This window comes from Podarcis bocagei, assembly GCF_964188305.1.
Source record: "Podarcis bocagei genome assembly, chromosome: 5".
Classification (NCBI taxonomy): domain Eukaryota; kingdom Metazoa; phylum Chordata; class Lepidosauria; order Squamata; family Lacertidae; genus Podarcis; species Podarcis bocagei.
Window position 1 is genome coordinate 94815095 of NC_138129.1, and position 20387 is coordinate 94835481.

At 45.7% G+C, this 20387-nt stretch overlaps 1 protein-coding gene across 1 annotated transcript in view; it reads right to left on the reverse strand.

Moving 5' to 3' along the window:
- CACNA1E (calcium voltage-gated channel subunit alpha1 E) overlaps window positions 1-20387 on the reverse strand; it is a 497143-nt gene that overhangs the window by 193508 nt on the left and 283248 nt on the right. Inside the window, 1 exon segment of the mRNA XM_081194559.1 lies at window positions 12317-12420. Within this exon segment, the coding sequence (XP_081050685.1) occupies window positions 12317-12420 (104 nt within the window).

Below are 20387 nucleotides of genomic sequence, written 5' to 3' on the forward strand. Positions count from 1 at the left end.
TTTGGTCTCAGTTAGGAACCAAAAACATGCGCAATAGTCTTTATTCTCCCCTTAAGCCAGGGCTTTCTGCCTAAGGGTCACATTCCCTACTGGACAATTGCCAGTGGTGGGCGGGACCAGAGCAAAAAGTGGGTGTGGCCAGAGGCCAAAGAAGGTAGAGGTCTTGGGATCTGGGCGGAGTCCCAATGTTCAAAGCCCAGATGGAGAGGCCTGGAGGACCACACTGAGCCTCTGGGTTGCGGTTCCCCATCTCAGCTTTAAGCCATTTCCCAGTCTTTTATCAGATTGGGGGAGTTAAAGGAGAACCAGGCAGCTTGCTTGGGAATTGCCCCTTGTGGGGCTCAAGGAAACGTCTAAAGGCTTGCTTATTTACCTTTGGTTTCCCATCATACCATTTTCCAAGGATGTTTCTAGATAAGCCAAAGGCATCTTTCTACCTTGAAGTCCAAGAGTGCCTGACCACACAAGAATTTGTACCTATCCACAAAGAACCTTGTGGGCATCCTGATCAAATTTGCAGATGACACCAAACTGGGAGGGGTGGCTAACACCCCAGAGGACAGGATCACACTTCAAAACGACCTTGACAGATTAGAGAACTGGGCCAAAACAAACAAGATGAATTTTAACAGGGAGAAATGTAAAGTATTGCACTTGGGCAAAAAAAATGAGAGGCACAAATACAAGATGGGTGACACCTGGCTTGAGAGCAGTACATGTGAAAAGGATCTAGGAGTCTTGGTTGACCACAAACTTGACATGAGCCAACAGTGTGATACAGCAGCTAAAAAAGCCAATGCAATTCTGGGCTGCATCAATAGGAGTATAGCATCTAGATCAAGGGAGGTAATAGTGCCACTGTATTCTGCTCTGGTCAGACCTCACCTAGAGTACTGTGTCCAGTTCTGGGCACCACAATTCAAGAAGGACACTGACAAACTGGAACGTGTCCAGAGGAGGGCAACCGAAATGGTCAAAGGCCTGGAAACGATGCCTTATGAGGAACGGCTAAGGGAGCTGGGCATGTTTAGCCTGGAGAAGAGGAGGTTAAGGGGTGATATGATAGCCATGTTCAAATATATCAAAGGATGTCACATAGAGGAGGGAGAAAGGTTGTTTTCTGCTGCTCCAGAGAAGCGGACACGGAGCAATGGAGCCAAACTACAAGAAAGAAGATTCCACCTAAACATTAGGAAGAACTTCCTGACAGTAAGAGCTGTTTGACAGTGGAATTTGCTGCCAAGGAGTGTGGTGGCGTCTCCTTCTTTGGAGGTCTTTAAGCAGAGGCTTGACAACCATATGTCAGGAGTGCTCTGGTGGTGTTTCCTGCTTGGCAGGGGGTTGGACTCGATGGCCCTTGTGGTCTCTTCCAACTCTATGATTCTATGATTCTATATCACTTAAACTCTCAAGTCATTGTCAGGGACGGTCTTTGGTAATATGGCCCCTGAGCAAGGACCAAATATGGTTCCCAACTTCAAGTATTTCTTATTTTCACAATAATTCCTTTTTGGCACAGTTGCTTTTTTATGGATCATCTCAGTAGGTACCTGTATTATTATTATTATTATTATTATTATTATTATTATTATTATTATTATTATCATTATTATACATCGGATTAAGAATGTAATTCGTTCTGGAGGTCTGTTTTTAACCTGAAACTGTTTTTAACCTGAAGCACCATTTTGGCTAATGGGACCTCCTGCCGCCACTGCACGATTTCTGTTCTCATCCTGAAGCAAAGTTCTTAACCCGAGGTACTATTTCTGGGTTAGAGGAGTCTGTAACCTGAAGCGTCTGTAACCTGAAGCGTATGTAACCCGAGGTACCACTGTATTAGTAGTAGTAGTAGTAGTAGTAGTAGTAGTAGTAGTAGTCCCCTCGGCTCAGTGCCCTGAATCCGGCACTGTCACTGTGAATACCTAACAAACTACTCCTACCCCTTCTTTAAGAAAGGCAAATTCTGAACACTTTAACCCTTCCATTTCTCTGTCTCTGTCACTCACTCAATCGCTGTTTTTGCTGCTCTTTCTATCCTCCAGTGGCCAAAATCTGTGCCATTTATGTTTCAAGATGCCCTCTTGTACTTAGGCTTCCATTTCAGCCTATCATTGTTTCCCACCTACGTTTATATCTCTTTAGAGAAATAGCCACTCTATGTTGTTCATTTACGCAGGGCAGGCTTTGTGAAGTGTTCACAAAAATAGATGCACGTATCCACTAACCTTCCCTCTATTTTGTAATAAAGCTGGAACCTGTTTCGTACCTGCAGTCAAAGTCTGTGTTATCTTGCTATTCCTACCACCCAACCCCAACCCCAACCCATAGTTGCTGTGCAAGAAAACACCCTTGTGATGAATCACAACTCTAAGCTCAAGTTTCTGAAAATCACACCTCTGTCTGTTGCTTGTGCGTAAAGGTACATTTGTGAACAAGGGCATGTGTTAACAATAGGTGTGTATTTATATGTTTGTATTCATGCATGTATGTACAGAAGGGGACTATATTATGGCCACCAAAGCAATTTCCAGGACAGCTTATGAAATGTTAAAACACAACCAAACAAGTTTCAAACGTACAAAAATGACTCCGTCCCCAAAAACTGAAAGAAGTCTGCCAAATTTCAAAACTTTCTCACAGAAAAAAGCTGGCCAATTGGAAGGATTACAAACCAGCCTGGCAATTTTCCCCACTCTGCTCACACACACCACCAGACAAGCTGTGCTCAAAACAAAATCCAAGACAGGAACTTGAGAGCTGAAGAGTAGCACAGCCCTAGGCTGACTCAGACGATGCAGAGAAGAGAGTTTTTCAGGACACTAATATGGTGCGATAGAACCGTAATTGTCAGCTGCGCAAATGTTCATTCTTCTGCCCCTCTGTGATAAAAGTAGCTAAACTTCCTTGGCCCAAGGGTTGCATTTGCTCTCATCTAGCAGCTTTTCAAGGGCTGTGTGCCAGATCTGGCTGTGGCCAAAGTAAAGAAGGTGCTCACAGACACAGCTCTTGCACCTAGACGAAAGCCTGGGCACACACACACACACAGCCCCCAACCCGACTACGCTGACCCCTGCCAATCAGCAGAGGCACAGGAACAGGATTTTCTTCTCAATTGCAATACCAAGCTATAGGGAGAAAAAGTTCTCTGTCCAGCCCAGCACTGCAATGGGAAGGAAAATTTCTCCACCCACTATTTAGATGCTCTCTGAAAAGCAGAAAGGGAAATTCTCTCAACCACCCTGCCCTGAAGTCCAGCAGTGATCAAGATGCAGAGGCATAAGGTACAGAGTCACCAGCTAAGGAGGCAGACCAAATATCTAAACCTGGGGCTGGTGACCAGGAAGCTAATAAATCTGTTAAGCTGTGGGTGAACATATCAGACCACACAGCGATTCTTCAAAGAGCTCTTGTTTATTCACAGGCCAGAACAGAACTGGGCTGAAGGGTTCAGCCAACCTGCTTATATAGAGCTCAACTACAAAGCAACAGTAACAACTTTCTGAAACTATCCAATCACTGAACGTCACTTTCCATTCCTTATTTGCATATGTGGACCTGAGTGAAAACTATCTACAGTATCCCCCTGCTGGCCCAGGGTGAGAACTTCAGTACATAACAAAATCCAAGGCTGGCAGGCAGAAGTTCCCTGGACTAGATCCCACAGCAACATGGCTAGTTCTTGCCTACGGCTCGCAGTAAGCAAAGAGAGAGCTTAAGCACGAGTCCCTGTTCAGATAACACGTTAAGTCAAACCTTGGTTTCTCTCAGCACAGCATGGCAGTAGAAAGGATCAAGGAGAAACAAAGCAGCTGTGAAGTCCTCTTTGCATGGTCTCGCTAAGCCATGCTTTGGCTTAATGTGTTGCACAGACCAGGTCACTTGGATGCTGCTGCCATAATGGCCAGTGCTTCCAGACCTTCATCTCCTCTCCCTTCTGTTTCCAGCTTTTGCATCTTCTTCTCGCTCCCTCAGCTCCCTCCCAGGCAATGTTTGGAGCATAAAATGAGATAGCCCCATCAGATACTTTAACCCAAGATCTTTGCAGGAAGGATAAGGTATAAAATGGAGATAAATAAGTTCCCCAGCTCTGCAGCAGGATCCAGAAATCAGCCACATCAATTTTAAAAACAGGAAGCCACGGAGAATAGCATATCCAGGGGAAACTCATTAGGCAGAGCATAATTACAGAGTTCATCAGGAGACTGGTTAATGCCCCATTATTCGAGGTGAATTTAGAGAGTTCTCTTTCTTTTCTCTGAAATAAAGCATTTTTCACACTAGATGCACCAAGCTGAGACATTGATGTTGTGCTGACTGATCCCCAGACATTAATAACCTAGAAGTATGAATACCTCTGCGTGACCTAGGCAGACATTGGATGCTTACCGAAGGAACAATCCAGCCATCCCTACTGCTCTTTGGCTCCAGCTGTAGCCACTTATTTGTGTTTATTCTCAAAGTCACCTATAAAGTTCGTCACAGCATTTCATTAATGTTTGGTGGCAAGACATATAGTTGGTCTGGACAAAGTAAACGCTTGCCTCAAAGGACAAATGGAGTTTAAATGATTGGGCGTCACAGTCATTACCATGATGGGAAGGAATAAGATGCAGGATCTCAAACTTGCAGGCTCCTGCCCACCCCCTTCTTCTTGTCAGTATTTTCATCCCTTCCATTGCAAGGATCGCCAGATCATGTTTGTTTTACTTTCTGTCTGTGAGAAAGGAGGGGGCAGAAGCTACTCTTCCAGACTTCCATCCCTAGTACTGTGTGGGGTCTTTTTGATCTGTCTAGAGACAAGATGGCAGTATGAGAGACCTGTATCTCTTGTACATGTGTGCTGGGCCTGGGGATAACCCGTGAAACGCGGTCCAGGACCGGTCCAGAATCTGAAGGTTCCGCTGGGAGTCAGTCCAACAGGGTCAAGGCAGGACACGAGGCAGGAAACCAGGCAAGGACAGGTACAGGATCTCAGGCAGGATCTGGCATGCAGCAATGTTGCTCCTGCAACCTAGGGCAGGGTCCGACAGCCTTTTATCTTTGTTGGGGTAACGGCCGGTCCTGATCCCCCGACGACTCACCTCCCTGTTTCGCCTGAAGGTGAGCACTCCTCCTGCGAGTACTCAGGTCTCTCCTTCTCCCAGACCTTAGTCTCTGCAGCTTGGGAGACATCGGTGGGTTACTAGACCCAGAGGCCGCCTCAGCCTCCCCTGACCCAACCGGTAGTGGAGCAGCTGTAAGTGATGGCCCAGCTGAAGGGAACAGGGTAATCCCTGCATCTGGAGCCAGAGCAGGCTCAGGCCCCTGACTCAGCCCAGTTGGTTTAGTTACAGGGGAACCTGTGCAGACTGGGACTCTTCAGGATCAGGCCCCAGACTTGGTTCAGATGATGTCTGAGGCAAAGGATCCGGTGCAGACTGAGACTCCTCTGGTTCAGGGCCGGCTGCTACCCCGGCAAAGGTAAAAGGCTGTCGGACCCCGCCCCAGGTTGCAGGAGCAACATTGCTGTATGCCATGGACTTCCGGGTTAGCGCGATCGACTAATGGTGGATTCCCTCTGAGCTCCGGAGGGAATCGGCTCCGTAGGATCGGGTCTTGCCGCTGCGGCGACGCGGGGACCCTTAAAAATCACAGGCAGGGAAGCCTGTGAACCTGGTGACTCGGCGGGCACCATTTGCGCCCCCCCGACCCGTGAAGGAGCCTTTTTAAAGGCTTCGGAACGGGAGACGGGGTGAGTGGCGCGGTGCTGTGAGTCGACTGCTTCTCCTACGGAGTGAAGCCGCATGCCATGGTCGGAGAGCACTGGCTTCTTCTTGTGAACAATTGGACTCTAAAGCAGCAACCCGTGAGTAATACGGAAATTGGACATTTAAAGGAAAAATTTTTGTTGAATTAGGCACGATCGGGGAAGGCGTAAACGGGAAGTCAGTCTCCCCGTCTTATAAATAATCTAAAGCAAGGACTAACTAACTAAGGTCGAGAGGAATTTTCCCCTCTTGTTGGGCAAAAGATATTAATTCCATGATTTGGCAGTTTAAGTAATCTTTACTGGAGGATAAGAGTTAATTTTTGGAGCTGAAGTGTCACCCCCCTGGACCCGGGAGTGATCCACGAGAAAGCCTGTTGGAGAGATATTGAAGAGCTTGACAGCTGTCAAACTAGCTGTCAAGACGGAAAAAGCAATCTTTTTTTCTGTCTCTGCTGGATATATTTGTTACAATTTGGCTACATCTTGTTGAAAATAAGGAAGAACCGATACAAACTAATTTGATTTTTGGATTTGAACTGGATGGAATACTAAGTAACCAAAATCCCTCTAGAGGGGGTTTGGGGACATTACAAGAATGGCTAAAGGAGGGAAAACTCAAGCTAAACTGGACAGAATTTTCTTTCTCTTGGGAAAGTTACAAGGCCAAATTGATGTTTTGGCTACTAACGTTGCAACCCTGGACTTAACAGTAAACAAGTGCATTGAATTTGATAAGGATTTGATCCAGGAAGTTCATGCAGCTGGACAAGAGGAGAAAGTTAACTCTGAGAGTGTGGGGGAAAAGACATATGTTGCTTCTGAGGAAAGGGAAGGAGGAGATGTGGTGTTGCAGATGACAAAGGAGAGCCAGAGTCCTGACATGATGGCTACAAAGGAAAATAAGAATTGGATGATGGAAACTTGGTCCAAATTGGAGGCTGAAGAATGGAAAGATCTCTATATGTGGAGATCTGAAGATTCAAGGACTATAAATTTGATCAAGGTGAAAGCTGGTGCTTTGGAGACATTTGGATTTGAAAGGAGTAAGAAACAAGATTTGGGCTCCACTTTTAAGTATGGTTGTCTGGCTGGAGGAACCATTGTCCTCACTGGATTAGAGCATCTCCGAGATCTGGTGTTTAATATTAAGGACTATCAAAAAATCTGGCAGAGAGGAACTGAGAGACAATTAAGGGCCTCGGATGTGAGATCTCCAGGCTGATAGCAGACTAAGACTGTTGGACATTTGTTGGGGATTGAAACCGGGAAAGGGGATGGGGTGGGGTTTGGGGATCCAAAGGGTGTATAAATATAATCTGTCTTTTTCTTTAATTTGTTTTGATATCAATATGAAAAGTGGGGAATTCGTGGAAAGGAATTTGGGTCGACTTTAGAAAAAAAGGATTTAAGAATGAGTTCTGAGGTATAAATTTTGAGGTATATAAGGTAAAATTGGTTTGTTTGTTTTTCAAAAATGAATCAAGCATGAAAAGGTTAACTACTGTATTTTATGTATCAGTATAGATATAGTGAAAAGGTTAAAAATTGGGGATAAGAACTTGTTGAATTTACAATTTAAATGGGAATATAAGAAGGGGAGGTGTGGGGAAGTCAGGGAAAGATGTTAATAGAAAATAAGGATTTCAAATTGTATGTGTTTTTAATTTTTCTTTTTGTCTTTTCTTTTTTTTTTGGTTTTTGAAAATGGAAAACTTCTAATAAATATTCATTTAAAAAAACATTGCTGTATGCCAGATCCTGCCTGAGATCTTGTACCTGTCCTTTCCTGGTTTCCTGCCTTGTGTCCTGCCTTGGCTCTGTCGGACTGACTCCCAGTGGAACCTTTGGATTCTGGACCGGTCCTGGACTGCGTTTCACGGGTTACCCCCCGGGCCCAGCACAATATATTTCAAGGCTCAGCCCTAGCAATATAAACAGATTCTGTGACACAACCCTGGTACAAATTAAGCATTCTAATCTCTAGTCTGGAGTCATAAATGCATTGTATTAGGGCTGGCTTGGCAGCAGGGTGGTATTAAATGGCTTGGTTATGTACACAGAAGGGAAGGTGGCAGGGTCCCCAAAGACATAGAGCTGGCTTCAGACACCAGGTCTGTTGGCAGAGCAGCTATGCATGATAAAGATGTCTGCAAACGTAACATGAAGGCTGGCAACGTGAACCCCGCCATGTGGGAATCCCTTACAGACAACCACAGTGCCAGGAGAGAAGACAATCAGGTTGTGTATCCACAACACTGAACAGAGGAGAAATTACCACAGAGGTAAGAAATGCCACCATGCACTTCTTGCAGCAAAACCAGACACCTTCATCTGCCCCAGCTGCAGTAAAACATGTCTCTCCCAATGGTTTGACTTCACCCAGATGGCACACTCTTCCATTGTCTCCTGAGACAGATGGATGCCAACAACTATATTTGAGCTGGCTTGGCAGCAGGTTGGTATTAAATGGAATCAGTTCAATGAGTTAAGGAGTGGCTACAAGGTGAAAATCAACTGTACACGTAGTATGTTTTCTCATTATCAAAACTACTAATTTTCTATCCCACTCAAAGGGCTTCTTCCCCCTAACACTAATGGGGGAAATCCATTTGGAACTGGCCCTTAAACTCCTAGGGTGCTATTCAACTAAATAAAGGCACCAATGCAAAGATTAGAATGAGCATAATGGGATCCCCCTCTGTTTCCCTACCACATGCAAATGCCCCTATCTTCTCTGGAGGGTCAGGGAAATCTGGGTAGATGAGAGGCGGAGACCATTCTGTTGTGCAAGAAGAAATCCTTGTGCTGATGGAACGTTCACCTTAGCAGTATGCCAAATGCAACCTATTATTTTTTAAATTATTAGTAATTTACCTTTTGGCTCACAAATATTTTTAAAATCTAGGTGAACAGCCATATCCTGAAGATTTCATCCATAAATTCACTTGCGTGAATCATGACTCTCTAGAAAGTTAAATTATGAAATCTGGAAACACAGCTAATTTGAGCCCGGGGTGCAATACTGGCAGTTATCAATCCAGTGTACCTTCGTACGTCTTGAGGAAGTAGAGAAAGAGAGGGGGGGGGGAGAGCAAGAAGAGAGAGAGAGAGTCAGATTTCCTTGGGCTTGTTGTTCTCTCATCTTACTCTTCCGCACGCTCTGAGCTTCTGACAGCATTTCAGAACATGCTTGCGTGGCCACATGGCTGGTTGCCATGGAGACCTGAAGCTCCGCATGTTTTCAGCCCCGGACTGATGGTTTGCATTAAACTCCCATTTCCTGGGGTGGAAAAAAATATATAAAGGTTACAGTGCTGCCATCTATATGCAAACAGAGGCAGCATTATCCTAATCTCATTCACTCAGGTCATGCCCACGCAATCATTCACCCCCACAGCCGTTACCTAAACTCTCCCCTCAGCGGCTGCTCTGATTTCTTTCACAAATGAAGCCAGAGCCTTACACCAGCAGTTTTCAAAATGTGGAATGGTTTCCCCTTTGAGGAACATGAAATGCCAAGATTGGGGGCAGGGGCACTTCCCACGAAGGAATGTTAGAATAGGATCTTAGTGTCGGCTGAGGCCTTCCTTCTCTCACCCGTCAAGGCAGGGATGTAGGGGCAACTGTCCCCTCAGTACTCAACATCCCAACATGATTTGAAAATAAGGGAGTTTAGGAAGAACTGCTGCTTTGTTCTATGGAAAGATCATCCTGTGTAGTTTCAGGATTCGGGGTCTGTGTTAATCTGTTTTATTCTTCTAATGCCAGTGTTAGATTAGTTCCCTGATCCATAGGCTGTCTACAAGGCTCTCCAAATATTCACCTGTGGAACAGATGGTTGGCACTGGGCTTTGGAGGGCGGTAATGCTTGAATCATAGCCAATGTGCAAGGGCAGCTTAATTAAGTCCACAAACCCCCAATTGTAGTCAAATCGTGTCCTTCATCATGGAGGGCACGTGAAGAAGAAGAAGAGTTTGGATTTGATATCCCGTTTTATCACTATTCGAAGGAGTCTCAAAGCGGCTCACAATCTCCTTTCCCTTCCTCCCCCACAACAAACACTCTGGGAGGTGAGTGGGGCTGAGAGACTTCAGAGAAGTGTGACTAGCCCAAGGTCACCCAGCAGCTACATGTGGAGGAGCGGGGAAGCGAACCCGGTTCACCAGATTATGAGTCTACTGCTCTTAACCACTACACCACACTGGCTCTCACATGTTGTGGTGAGATCACCTAAACTGCCTCCCTGTTGTAGGGCGGGATCGTTTGGATAGCCACAACACCCCATTGGTTGCCCCTCGGTTGCTGGGGCAAATATTTGGCCTATTGGGTCATCTATTGGCTACCAAGGGGCTATTTAAGCTGCTGCACGTCACTGGGAGCTTTCTCTTTCTTGCGACATGCATCGGATCACCCACCCTCCCACCCTATATTTAGGGTTGTTCTTTGGCCTTGCTATGCCTATCTAGGAGTTGTCTGTTTTGGAGTAGGGGCCCGGTAAGAATTTTGCCATTTGGCTGATTGGCTGTTGCCATTTGGTTTTTGCCTACCATGTAGCAAATCGTCACAACTTTGTAAGGTTGGTATTTGGTTCAATGTTTTGGGAAGGGGACGTGGTTGGCTGTGCCTGCCCATCCATCGTTGCTGCTAGGGAATTCCGTTAAAGGAATCCAGGGACTCGTCTTGCTTTTGTCCGAACCCTGTCAAGGGGCTAGGGCCACGCCAGAGCCCCTGGGAGCATCTGGGGTGAGCTGTGAGATCAAAGGAGTTCTTGCTCCCCCAGGATGCTTTCCCTTACTGACATATGGTGGTGCCCAGTGTCAGTCCTGTTCCTGCCACTGTGCAGGTTCAGGTAGTCTGGAACCAATGCCTAAGCAACCGCTCACATGCTGTAATCAATAAAGGTGTGGCCAAAATGAATGCCAAAAACCTTAAACTAAATTCTGTGCCTATTGTATCTTTATTTTGGGGGTGGTTATAGAGGCCTTCACATGCAAATCATGGCCACCCTCTATCACAATGCTGCTGTGAATTATATAGCATCATATCAGCTGATTACTCTCAGATGAAGGGCAGAATCAGCACACCAGGGATGGGGGGGGGAGAAGAGGCAGAGCTGCAAGAGTGGACAACAGGGGGGCAGAAGACCCATATGGTGAATGACCCAGAGAGATACAGCAAGCCACACTTTTTCCCATCTCCAGATTCCAGGATTGCACCCTCTGAGGGCAGTCCGTTTCCCATGGATGAGAGTGTATTTCTATACAGCTGCTGACTGCCATGGCAATGTGGTACAGAATTTAGACAGCGCTAGGAGAGGTTGTCCCAACTCCCTCTTGACATGTCACGTGTCCATGAGCTTGCATCCTTTCAAAGAAAAGTGTTGACACAGCTGCAGTATCACTAGATGATGTTCCTGCTCTGGAAGATAGGAAGCACATTCAGAACATGATCAAGGAAGTCTGTTCAGATCAAGGGATGGAATCCAGTCAAGTGTCAGGAACGTTCCTTCCCAGAGTGACAGCGAGGGCTCTGAGGACCAAAGGTGGTGGCAGGCGGAAAGAGATGAAGGTTTGCTTTCTTCATATGCAGAGAATGAAGCGAGTCTCACCAGTCTTGGAATGCAAGTCGTAAATTCCCAGGACAGCGTGAGGCAGGCAGACGGGCCTCAGCTTTCAGACTCGCATTCAGGGGAGGAGGGGCAAACTAGACTATCTAGTCCAGAGTCCCCCTGCACTAGGAGGTTGGGCAGAGTTCAGGCTTGGCGTCAAGCCCACAAAAGGAGGAGCAGCTGATGACGGATTTCCTGTTGGAAAAGAGCCCGCCCTCCAGAGGGCTCAACTGACCCATCGAGTGCGGATGATTGAGCTGTGTGCTTGGACTGAGCTATTGTGTTCATACCAACAAATCTGAACGTTATAAAACTGCCAGCCTGCTTTCTCTTGGTGTGAGAGGGAGATCGTGAATCCTGACAGCAAGAACCAAGACATTCCACAATGGAACAGGAAAGGTAGGGTAATTGTATTGCTTCCCATGGATTCTGGGCCTCTGCAACTGAAGAACCTCAGTTACAGTACTTCCAAGATCAGTACCTGACACCCAGACAATTCAGACAACCTATTAACAACAAGAAGAAACGTCCTGCAACACCTTATAACAGATATATTGAAACATAAGCTTTTGCTGACCCCAGCCCACTATGTCAGAAGCAAGTGGACTCTATCTAATCCATGAAAGTTTATTCCATAATAAATATGTCACAGTGCAAATGCCATGTACTCAGAAACTCGAGTGAACTCAAGGGTGCTCACTTCCAAACAAGCAGGGTTAGGACTGTAGCAGTGTTACTCATTAAATTGCCGCAAGACACTTTGTTTTTCTGCAAAGTTATTATCACATATTTTACTAGCTTTCTCACTTACATTATGATAAGCAGCCAGGTTCAGGAATTAACAGACAGGCAGAGAGCAGGGGTTGAGACAAGCAATTCTTATCGAGTAAGGAAACGTCAAAGAATTCCTGTTTGCAATCTTTACCCATCAAAGAGGAAGAAGGTCTTGTCTTACCCAGAAAGCACTCCAAGGACGAGGTTGAGAACAAAGAAAGAGCCGATGATGATGAGGGGGATAAAGTACAGCCAGTTCCAGGTGGCTCCTAAGGCATCATTGGTCTGAAAAGAAAACACAAAACATTTAAGCAAAGAGTTACAGGGCACCCAGCCTTGGTGTAACAAATGTGGTTATTACATGCCAATAAGCAAGAACTAAGGCGCTAATGTGGAAGTCATTTTTACAAAATGCCTTTCCCATAGTTCGCACCTCGGCAATTAAAACGAGAATGCCAAGGGTGGTCATCCAAGTTTCCACATCTGAAGTCATCAAGAGCATTGGTTAACATAAGGAGATAAGAGTGTGAGGATGTCGGTCACAACATCATGTCAGATGACTGGGAATGGTTATGGAACACCGGTATCAAATTTACGGCGTGTAATGCCTTAAAGGAAAATATTATGAAAATGGTATACAGGTGGTACATGACCCCAGTCAAGCTGGCAAAAATTTATCATCTGCCCGACAACAAATGTTGGAAATGTAAAGAGACTGAAGGTACCTTCTATCACCTTTGGTGGACATGCCCGAAGATTAAGGCTTTCTGGGAAATGATCTATAATGAAATGAAAAAGGTACTTAAATGTACTTTTCCTAAAAAACCAGAGGCCTTTCTCTTGGGCATTGTCGGCCAATTGGTGCCAAAGAGGGACAGAACTTTTTTTATGTACGCTACAACAGCAGCAAGAATACTCATCGCAAAATATTGGAAGACACAAGATCTACCCACTCTGGAAGAATGGCAGATGAAAGTGATGGACTATATGACATTGGCCGAGATGACAGGCAGAATCCGTGACCAAGGAAAAGAGACGGCGGAAGAAGAATGGAGAAAATTCAAAAGTTATCTTAAGGACTATTATAAACTTAATGAATGTTAGAGTGTTGTGGTTTTCTGGAACAAAGGGATACAGTGATATAAGGTCAGAATACAGAGATGACTAAGATGACAGAGGTTGGAAAATAACAATTGGGAGTTGCTTAAAATTATGGACATTGGGATGCAGAAAGGGGGGGTATGGGGAAGTCCCAGAAAAGAGGTTTATGAAAATATGTTATGAAATTATACGTGTATGTTTGTCTTTTTAAGTGTTTGTTTGTTTTCTAAAATTTTGTAAAACTAATAAAAATTTTATAAAAAAAAAAATAAGAGTGTGAGATCACAACGTGAGATGCTTTTGATTTTCTGGGCATGGACTGCCATGCTCGTTTCCCCCCACCCCACCTGCATTTTTATTATTTTTTGCAAGGTCACATGCAGCATAATGCTGTCATTGCTAATTGTGCCTGGCTATTTATGCCCAGAAAAATTGCATTATCCCATCCTAGCTGAAATCTAGAGGAGTTCAGATGCCCAGGAAAGGACAAGAGACTGACAGCTTAAAAGGCTTCTGGAAAGATTGCTCAAGACTGTAATATGGTTATTTATTGCCTTTTAATAAGGCCTTGCCCTCTCTCTACTTTCATGCTCTTTCCCAGACCCCATTTGTCCGCTTGGCAGGGAGTCTGCCCATGACGTCGGACACACGGTGATGCAGCAGAACGTGACTGTCTGGGGACGCAGCATCAATCTTCCTAAAGCGAACGAAGCGTCTTCTTTTGTTTTCCTTAATGCTAATTAAGCCCTCGTCTTTGACTGATTCATCAGTACGGTGCTTCAAAATGGCCCAGTGCAGGAGTGAAATTTGAGCCTTTTAAAAGAAGCCATCCCCTAAAGACTAGCAGAGCAAAGGTTGTTTTTTTTTTAAAAAAATCTTTAAGTAGTTTTGGACCCTTGGGTTGTGCCTTTGTTTATGGTCCCAGATCTGCGTTCACCACCTTCCAACAGCTCCAGTTCCTTGTATATTGCTGGCATTTATTTATTTTTACTATTGTGAGGCAAACCAAATATAGACCTCTCCTCTTCCCATCCCTTCACAGCAAAACAGCCGGAAATAGCACGGTTGTCCTTAAATACAACCGAGTGGAAAGAAAGCCCTGGCATGAAAACTTGGAGGAGGGACAAATGTGGATGAAGCAGGGGACGATTCTATTCTCTGGCCATCCTATATCTGGGCTGGCCAGAAGCAGGGGCTGGTCTTGGTTCAACTCTGCAATGAGCCTCACTTGAGAGGCCTTGCTTTCCTGCTGCACCCAAGAAGCCTACAAAGAACCTTCAGGCAGAAGCCTCCAGCTGGTGATAGCAGAAAGTGGTACTAAGAGGCGAGTCAGAAAGTGTGGCCCTGCCCTTGTTGCCATCCACATTCTCCTGGTTCCTCGCCCTCTGGCAGTGTAAAGATTTGGAGAGCCAAAGAAGAAACAACTTGCTGTTGTGCTGCTATTTTCTTTTCTCTCTCCATGGTGCTGAAGGTTGATGTGCAAGCAAGCAGATGGGTGAAGGGCTCTCCAGCTTACTGGAGCACCCATCCAAACCACAGCTGCTATAACTGCCCTACGGCTTACGACCACAAAATGGCTCTTGCTAGGTAACCTTTGCAAACCAGTCCTTGGGATCATCTCCAGAACAGGCTGCTTCTGGCTCGGCAGAACAAAGAATGATATGGATAAATGCCACCAACCAAACCTTTAACTGGCGTTATCTCTGGCTTTTCTCCTGATAAGAGTCTTGTTGAGAAAGTGAGAAAATGGGGAGTGAGGGGTGGGAGGAGAAGCATCACGACAGATGGTGAAAACAGTTTGGAGGCGGCTGCACACACCTGCATGGGGAAAGCAGTCTCAATTGCCAGCAATTCAAGGCCTGATGCACTAGCGACGTCCCTGGCCCCCCTCCCAGTGATGAACCTGCCTAACAGGGGTTGCTGCTTCCTCCTCCTCCTCAAGTAAATTGTCACACATGGCAATTATCACATTATTCCTCAGAAAGGAGGGTGGAGGGAAGAGACCAAGTAGAGGGGAGGGGAAGGGGTTAGAAAACAAAAACTGTTTTTGCATGTGCTCCTCCATCACCAGGAGCTCTGACAGCCCCTACACAAGGCTGATTCTCTCCATCTGGGTGTAAAAACAGAACACTGCTGGGGCAACAGCAGTGTCGGGGCCAGATTGGACGATGGATGGCTGTATCCAAATCTAGAATTCTCTCCAGGTGAGACTCTGCGCTCAGCTGTCGATAGCATGGAGGTTAAAGTGATTGTACTCTGCCCAGGCCAGAGAAAACTCCTAGAATTTATGCCCACTAATGCTGATATTATGGGACACCGGTGGCGCTGTGGTCTAAACCACTGAACCTAGGGCTTGCCAATTGGAAGGTTGGCAGTTCGAATCCCCGCGATGGGGTGAGCTCCTGTTGCTCGGTCCCAGCTCCTGCCAACCTAGCAGTTCAAAAGCACGTCAAAGTGCAAGTAGATAAATAGGTACCGCTCCGGCGGGAAGGTAAACAGCGTTTCCCCAGAAGCAGCTTAGTCATGCTGGCCACATGACCTGGAAAAACTATCTGCAGACAAATGTCAGCTACCTCGGCCAGTAAAGCGAGATGAGCGCCACAACCCCAGAGTTGTTCTTGACTGGACTTAACTGTCAGGGGTCCTTTACCTTTTTTTTTTAATGCCGATATTAGACACTCTTTTTGCAACTTGAGAGGAGCCCACACAATCCCAAACACTGTCTGAGGGATGTGAACTTTATAACTTGGATTGTTACACCCCAAAAAATCTATCTCCCATAAAAATGGGTCAGGGCCAAAGGCCTGTCTGGTTTCATCAGCAACTGCTCCTGACACACCTCATTTGGTCTTCCATAAGGCTGCCATGAATTCAGCTAATGAACTTGAAGACAGCCTTCGGTTGGGTCTAAGAGCTTCACACAATTCTCCATCCCTTCAACCCCACCCAATGTTCATGTTCAAAATCCACCATGCAATATCAAGAACAGACCACACTATTTCACCCATATTTTTGTGGGTGGTATTTGCTTGAGATTACTACCGAGTAATGGCAATTTCCTTCTCATATTGAACACCAGTGGTCAGACCTGAGAAACGAACCAAAATAACGATTCTGTTTTCCTCTAAATGTTAAAATTAGCCTTTCTGTAGCTCAGTAGAGTCTGACTCAAGGTGGCTTCAGACTGTCAGAACCACAGTTCTACACGAGCTCTTAAAATGAAGTTGTATTGGCTGCAACAGTGGTTGCACCTAAACTTAACAAACTGCACCTTTTACTCACTGTGGTATGGACTGAGTCAGCCCACACTTCACGATGCTAAAAGTTTTCATGACTCTCCTCTTGATTTCTGTATGCCCACAGCTGTGTTGGGTTCCTTCCCACAGAGTGATTTAATCACCCTGGAATGATCTCACAAGTCTTTCCCGTGTATAAACACATGTTGTGAGAATGATGAGCATATCCAGCTGCATTTTATAAATTCAGGGATCTAATTCTTTTTTAAAACCTTTTCCCCCTAATACATATGTATGAGTGCACACACACACACACACACACAGAGAGAGAGAGAGAGAGAGAGAGAGAGAGAGAGAGAGAGAGGGAGAGAGAGAGAGTTTCCTTGTTATATTGTGTGTGTGCCTGGAGGCGGTTGGAGGATGGATGGCGGCTAATGGATTGAGGTTGAATCCTGACAAGACAGAAGTACTGTTTTGGGGGGACAGGGGGCGGGCTGGCATAGAGGACTCCCTGGTCCTGAATGGGGTAACTGTGCCCCTGAAGGACCAGGTGCGCAGCCTGGGAGTCATTTTGGACTCACAGCTGTCCATGGAGGTGCAGGTCAATTCTGTATCCGGGACAGCTGTCTATCAACTCCACCTGGTACGCAGGCTGAGACCCTACCTGCCTGTGGACTGTCTTGCCAGAGTGGTGCATGCTCTAGTTATCTCCTGCATGGACTACTGCAATGCACTCTATGTGGGGCTACCTTTGAAGGTGACCCGGAAACAACTAATCCAGAATGCGGCAGCTAGACTGGTGACTGGGGGCAGCCACCGAGACCACATAACACCGGTCTTGAAAGACCTACATTGGCTCACCAAACAATACTAGGGCAGGAGCAGTCAACAACCTATAGCAGCTTTTGCCAACCTTGTGCCCTCTAGATGCTGTGGGACTACAAAATCCATCAGCCCCAGCCAGCTCATATGTTCCTGGACATGCTCTACAACACTAGCAAACTGGAAACAGGGCCTCACTGATGGAAGAAAACTTCACTCTGTTGGAACACACCAGCAGAATTTCAATACTTAAAAAAAAAATGGCATCAGAATCCAAATTTGAGAACTCAGCCTATTTCAAAAATTGGCAAAAATTTATATTTCAGCTCTGGGCTATGGCTTCTAACAATAGCCTGAGCACTCTACACATGGCAAATATTTGATCCAAGGAGCCTTTATTTATCCCCTGTTGAAATAAAATATAACTAATTGGCTTAACATTAGAGCCCCTTCTGCTTCTTGGCTGCCTAAGACAGAGCTAGCCTTGCCAGAGCATATCATCCAAGCTCTGTAAGAAGATTTGTACTATTACCACTTGGTTCTCAAAAGATCCTGAAAAACAAAAATCTTGGGCACCATAAGGGAATCTGTGGGGCACTAAGCCAACCAGAAAAAAATATATAATTCCATTTAGTAGTAGTAGTAGCTTCTTAATGCACTCCATTAAGATTTAGCTATCCAGCCTGATGGTGCTCTGCAGCCCATTTTATGAGATTTCCATCAAATCATTGCATAATACTAATAATTTCCAGGAAAGACAGATCTAGCCACGGAATTCATCAAACCATTTATAATGACTCACATAAGGATTGTGACCCTTATTCCATGGTTAGAAGATGCCACCTGTGAGTACAGAGGGCATTTGAGGCTCAACAGCCAGAAGATTCTTTTTCCTTCTTTTTCCTAGCGAAGTTCCCTGCTATCGGGAAGGGGGAACCGAAACTTCAAGCTGAATAAGCACACTTGTCCTTTTCCATTATTACCATTTAGACTTCTTATCCTCTCAGGTCCCAGGGTGAACTGCAGAATTTTAAAATACAGTACAGTGGTACCTCGGGTTACATACGCTTCAGGTTACAGACTCCGCTAACCCAGAAATAGTAAAGGTAAAGGTAAAGGGACCCCTGACCATTAGCTCCAGTCATGACCAACTCTGGGGTTGGGTTGTGGCACTCATCTAGCTTTATTGGCCAAGGGAGCTGGCTTGCAGCTTCCGGGTCATGTGGCCAGCATGACTAAGCCGCTTCTGGCAAACCAAAGCAGCGCACTGAAACGCCGTTTACCTTCCCGCTGGAACCTATTTATCTACTTGCACTTTGACGTGCTTTCGAACTGCTAGGTTGGCAGGAGCAGGGACCGAGCGATGGGAGTTCACCCCGTTGCAGGGATTCAAACCACCGACCTTCTGATCGGCAAGTCCTAGGCTCTGTGGTTTAACTCACAGTGCCACCCGCGTCCTATCCAGAAATAGTACTTTGGGTTAAGAACTTTGCTTCAGGATGAGAACAGAAATGGCAAAATGGCAGCATGGCGGCAGCAGGAAGCCCCATTAGCTAAAGTGGTGCTTCAGGTTAAGAACAGTTTCAGGTTAAGAACAGACCTCTGGAACGAATTAAGTACTTAACCCGAGGTACCACTGTATTAAAAACCTCTGAAAGAAATTACAGTCAAGAGAATAAGGTGGGTCTTATCCAAACATGCATCTCAGGTGCCAAAGGCCAGGATAAAGAGTTACATGCCCAGCATATGACACACACAAAATAAAAAATCACATAATAAAGGTGCTAAATGCACCTCTGTGCAGAGGGAATTCTTGGTAGGGTTTTACAAGGAATATTCTCCCTAATTTCCTCTGAACCTTAGCTGCTTTGGCAAGGCCACCTTCCCATAAAAGATGTACCCAGTTTATGAGCACACAGAAGACAATCAGATTTGTATTGGTCACATGAAATCCTGACCATTTCACAGAGCTCAATTTCTCTAAAACCAGGAGATGCTCCAGCTCTCTATGCCTTCAGTCTCAGGAACCAGCTTCCAGAGTGATTTACGAATGGCAGACATTGAAAGGTGCTGATGCTGAAGTTTAAGCTCACACTGTTCAGAGATACAGTTCCTGTTCGAAGGTGCTGAGCAAACTCCACACAATCGGTTGCCATCTAGGAATGCAATGTGATCTTACATGCCTCTTCTGATCCTGTCCATGTTGTGTCCTGAGCAAGTGATTTTGTTGCTGCATCGCTGGTATAAAGGTAAAAGCTACTGTATTTTTCGCCCTATACGACGCACAAGACCATAAGACGCACCTAGTTTTTGGAGGAGGAAGACAAGAGAAAAAATATTCCGAATCTCAGAAGCCAGAACAACAAGAGGGATCGCTGCGCAGCAAAAGCAGCAATCCCTCTTGCTGTTCTGGCTTCTGGGATAGCTGCGCTGCCAGCATTCGCCCCATAAGACGCACACACATTTCCCCTTACTTTTTAGGAGGGAAAAAGTGAGTCTTATAGAGCAAAAAATACGGTAAATGTAAAGGACCCCTGGATGGTTAAGTCCAGTCAAAGGCAACTATGGGGTTGCGGCGCTCATCTCTCTTTCAGGCAATGGGGGCTGGTGTTTGTCCACAAACAACTTTCCGGGTCATGTGGCCAGCAGGACTAAACTGCTTCTGGTGCAATGTGACACCGTGACGGAAACCAGAGTGCACGGAAACGCCATTTACCTTCCCGCCACAGCGGTACCTATTATCTATTTGCACTGGCATGCTTTCGAACTGCTAGGTTGGCAGCAGCTGGGACAGAGCAATGGGAGCTCACCCCATCGCAAGGATTCAAACCGCTGACCTTCCGATTGGTAAGCCCAAGAGGCTCAGTGGTTTAGATCACAGTGCCACCCGTGTCCTACCGCTGGTATAATACTGGTTTCAGTACCTCTTCCCAAATTCATCTTGACATTGGCACCTCCAGTCAAACCCCCTCTTTCTTTTGTGGCTCTGCAATTTGTTCTCTTGCATTTAAGGTTTAAATTACATTTCATTACAGCTATCAGTTTCTCGTACCCTTCCACTATGCAGAGAGGGTTTCAGTGGACGCACCCTCT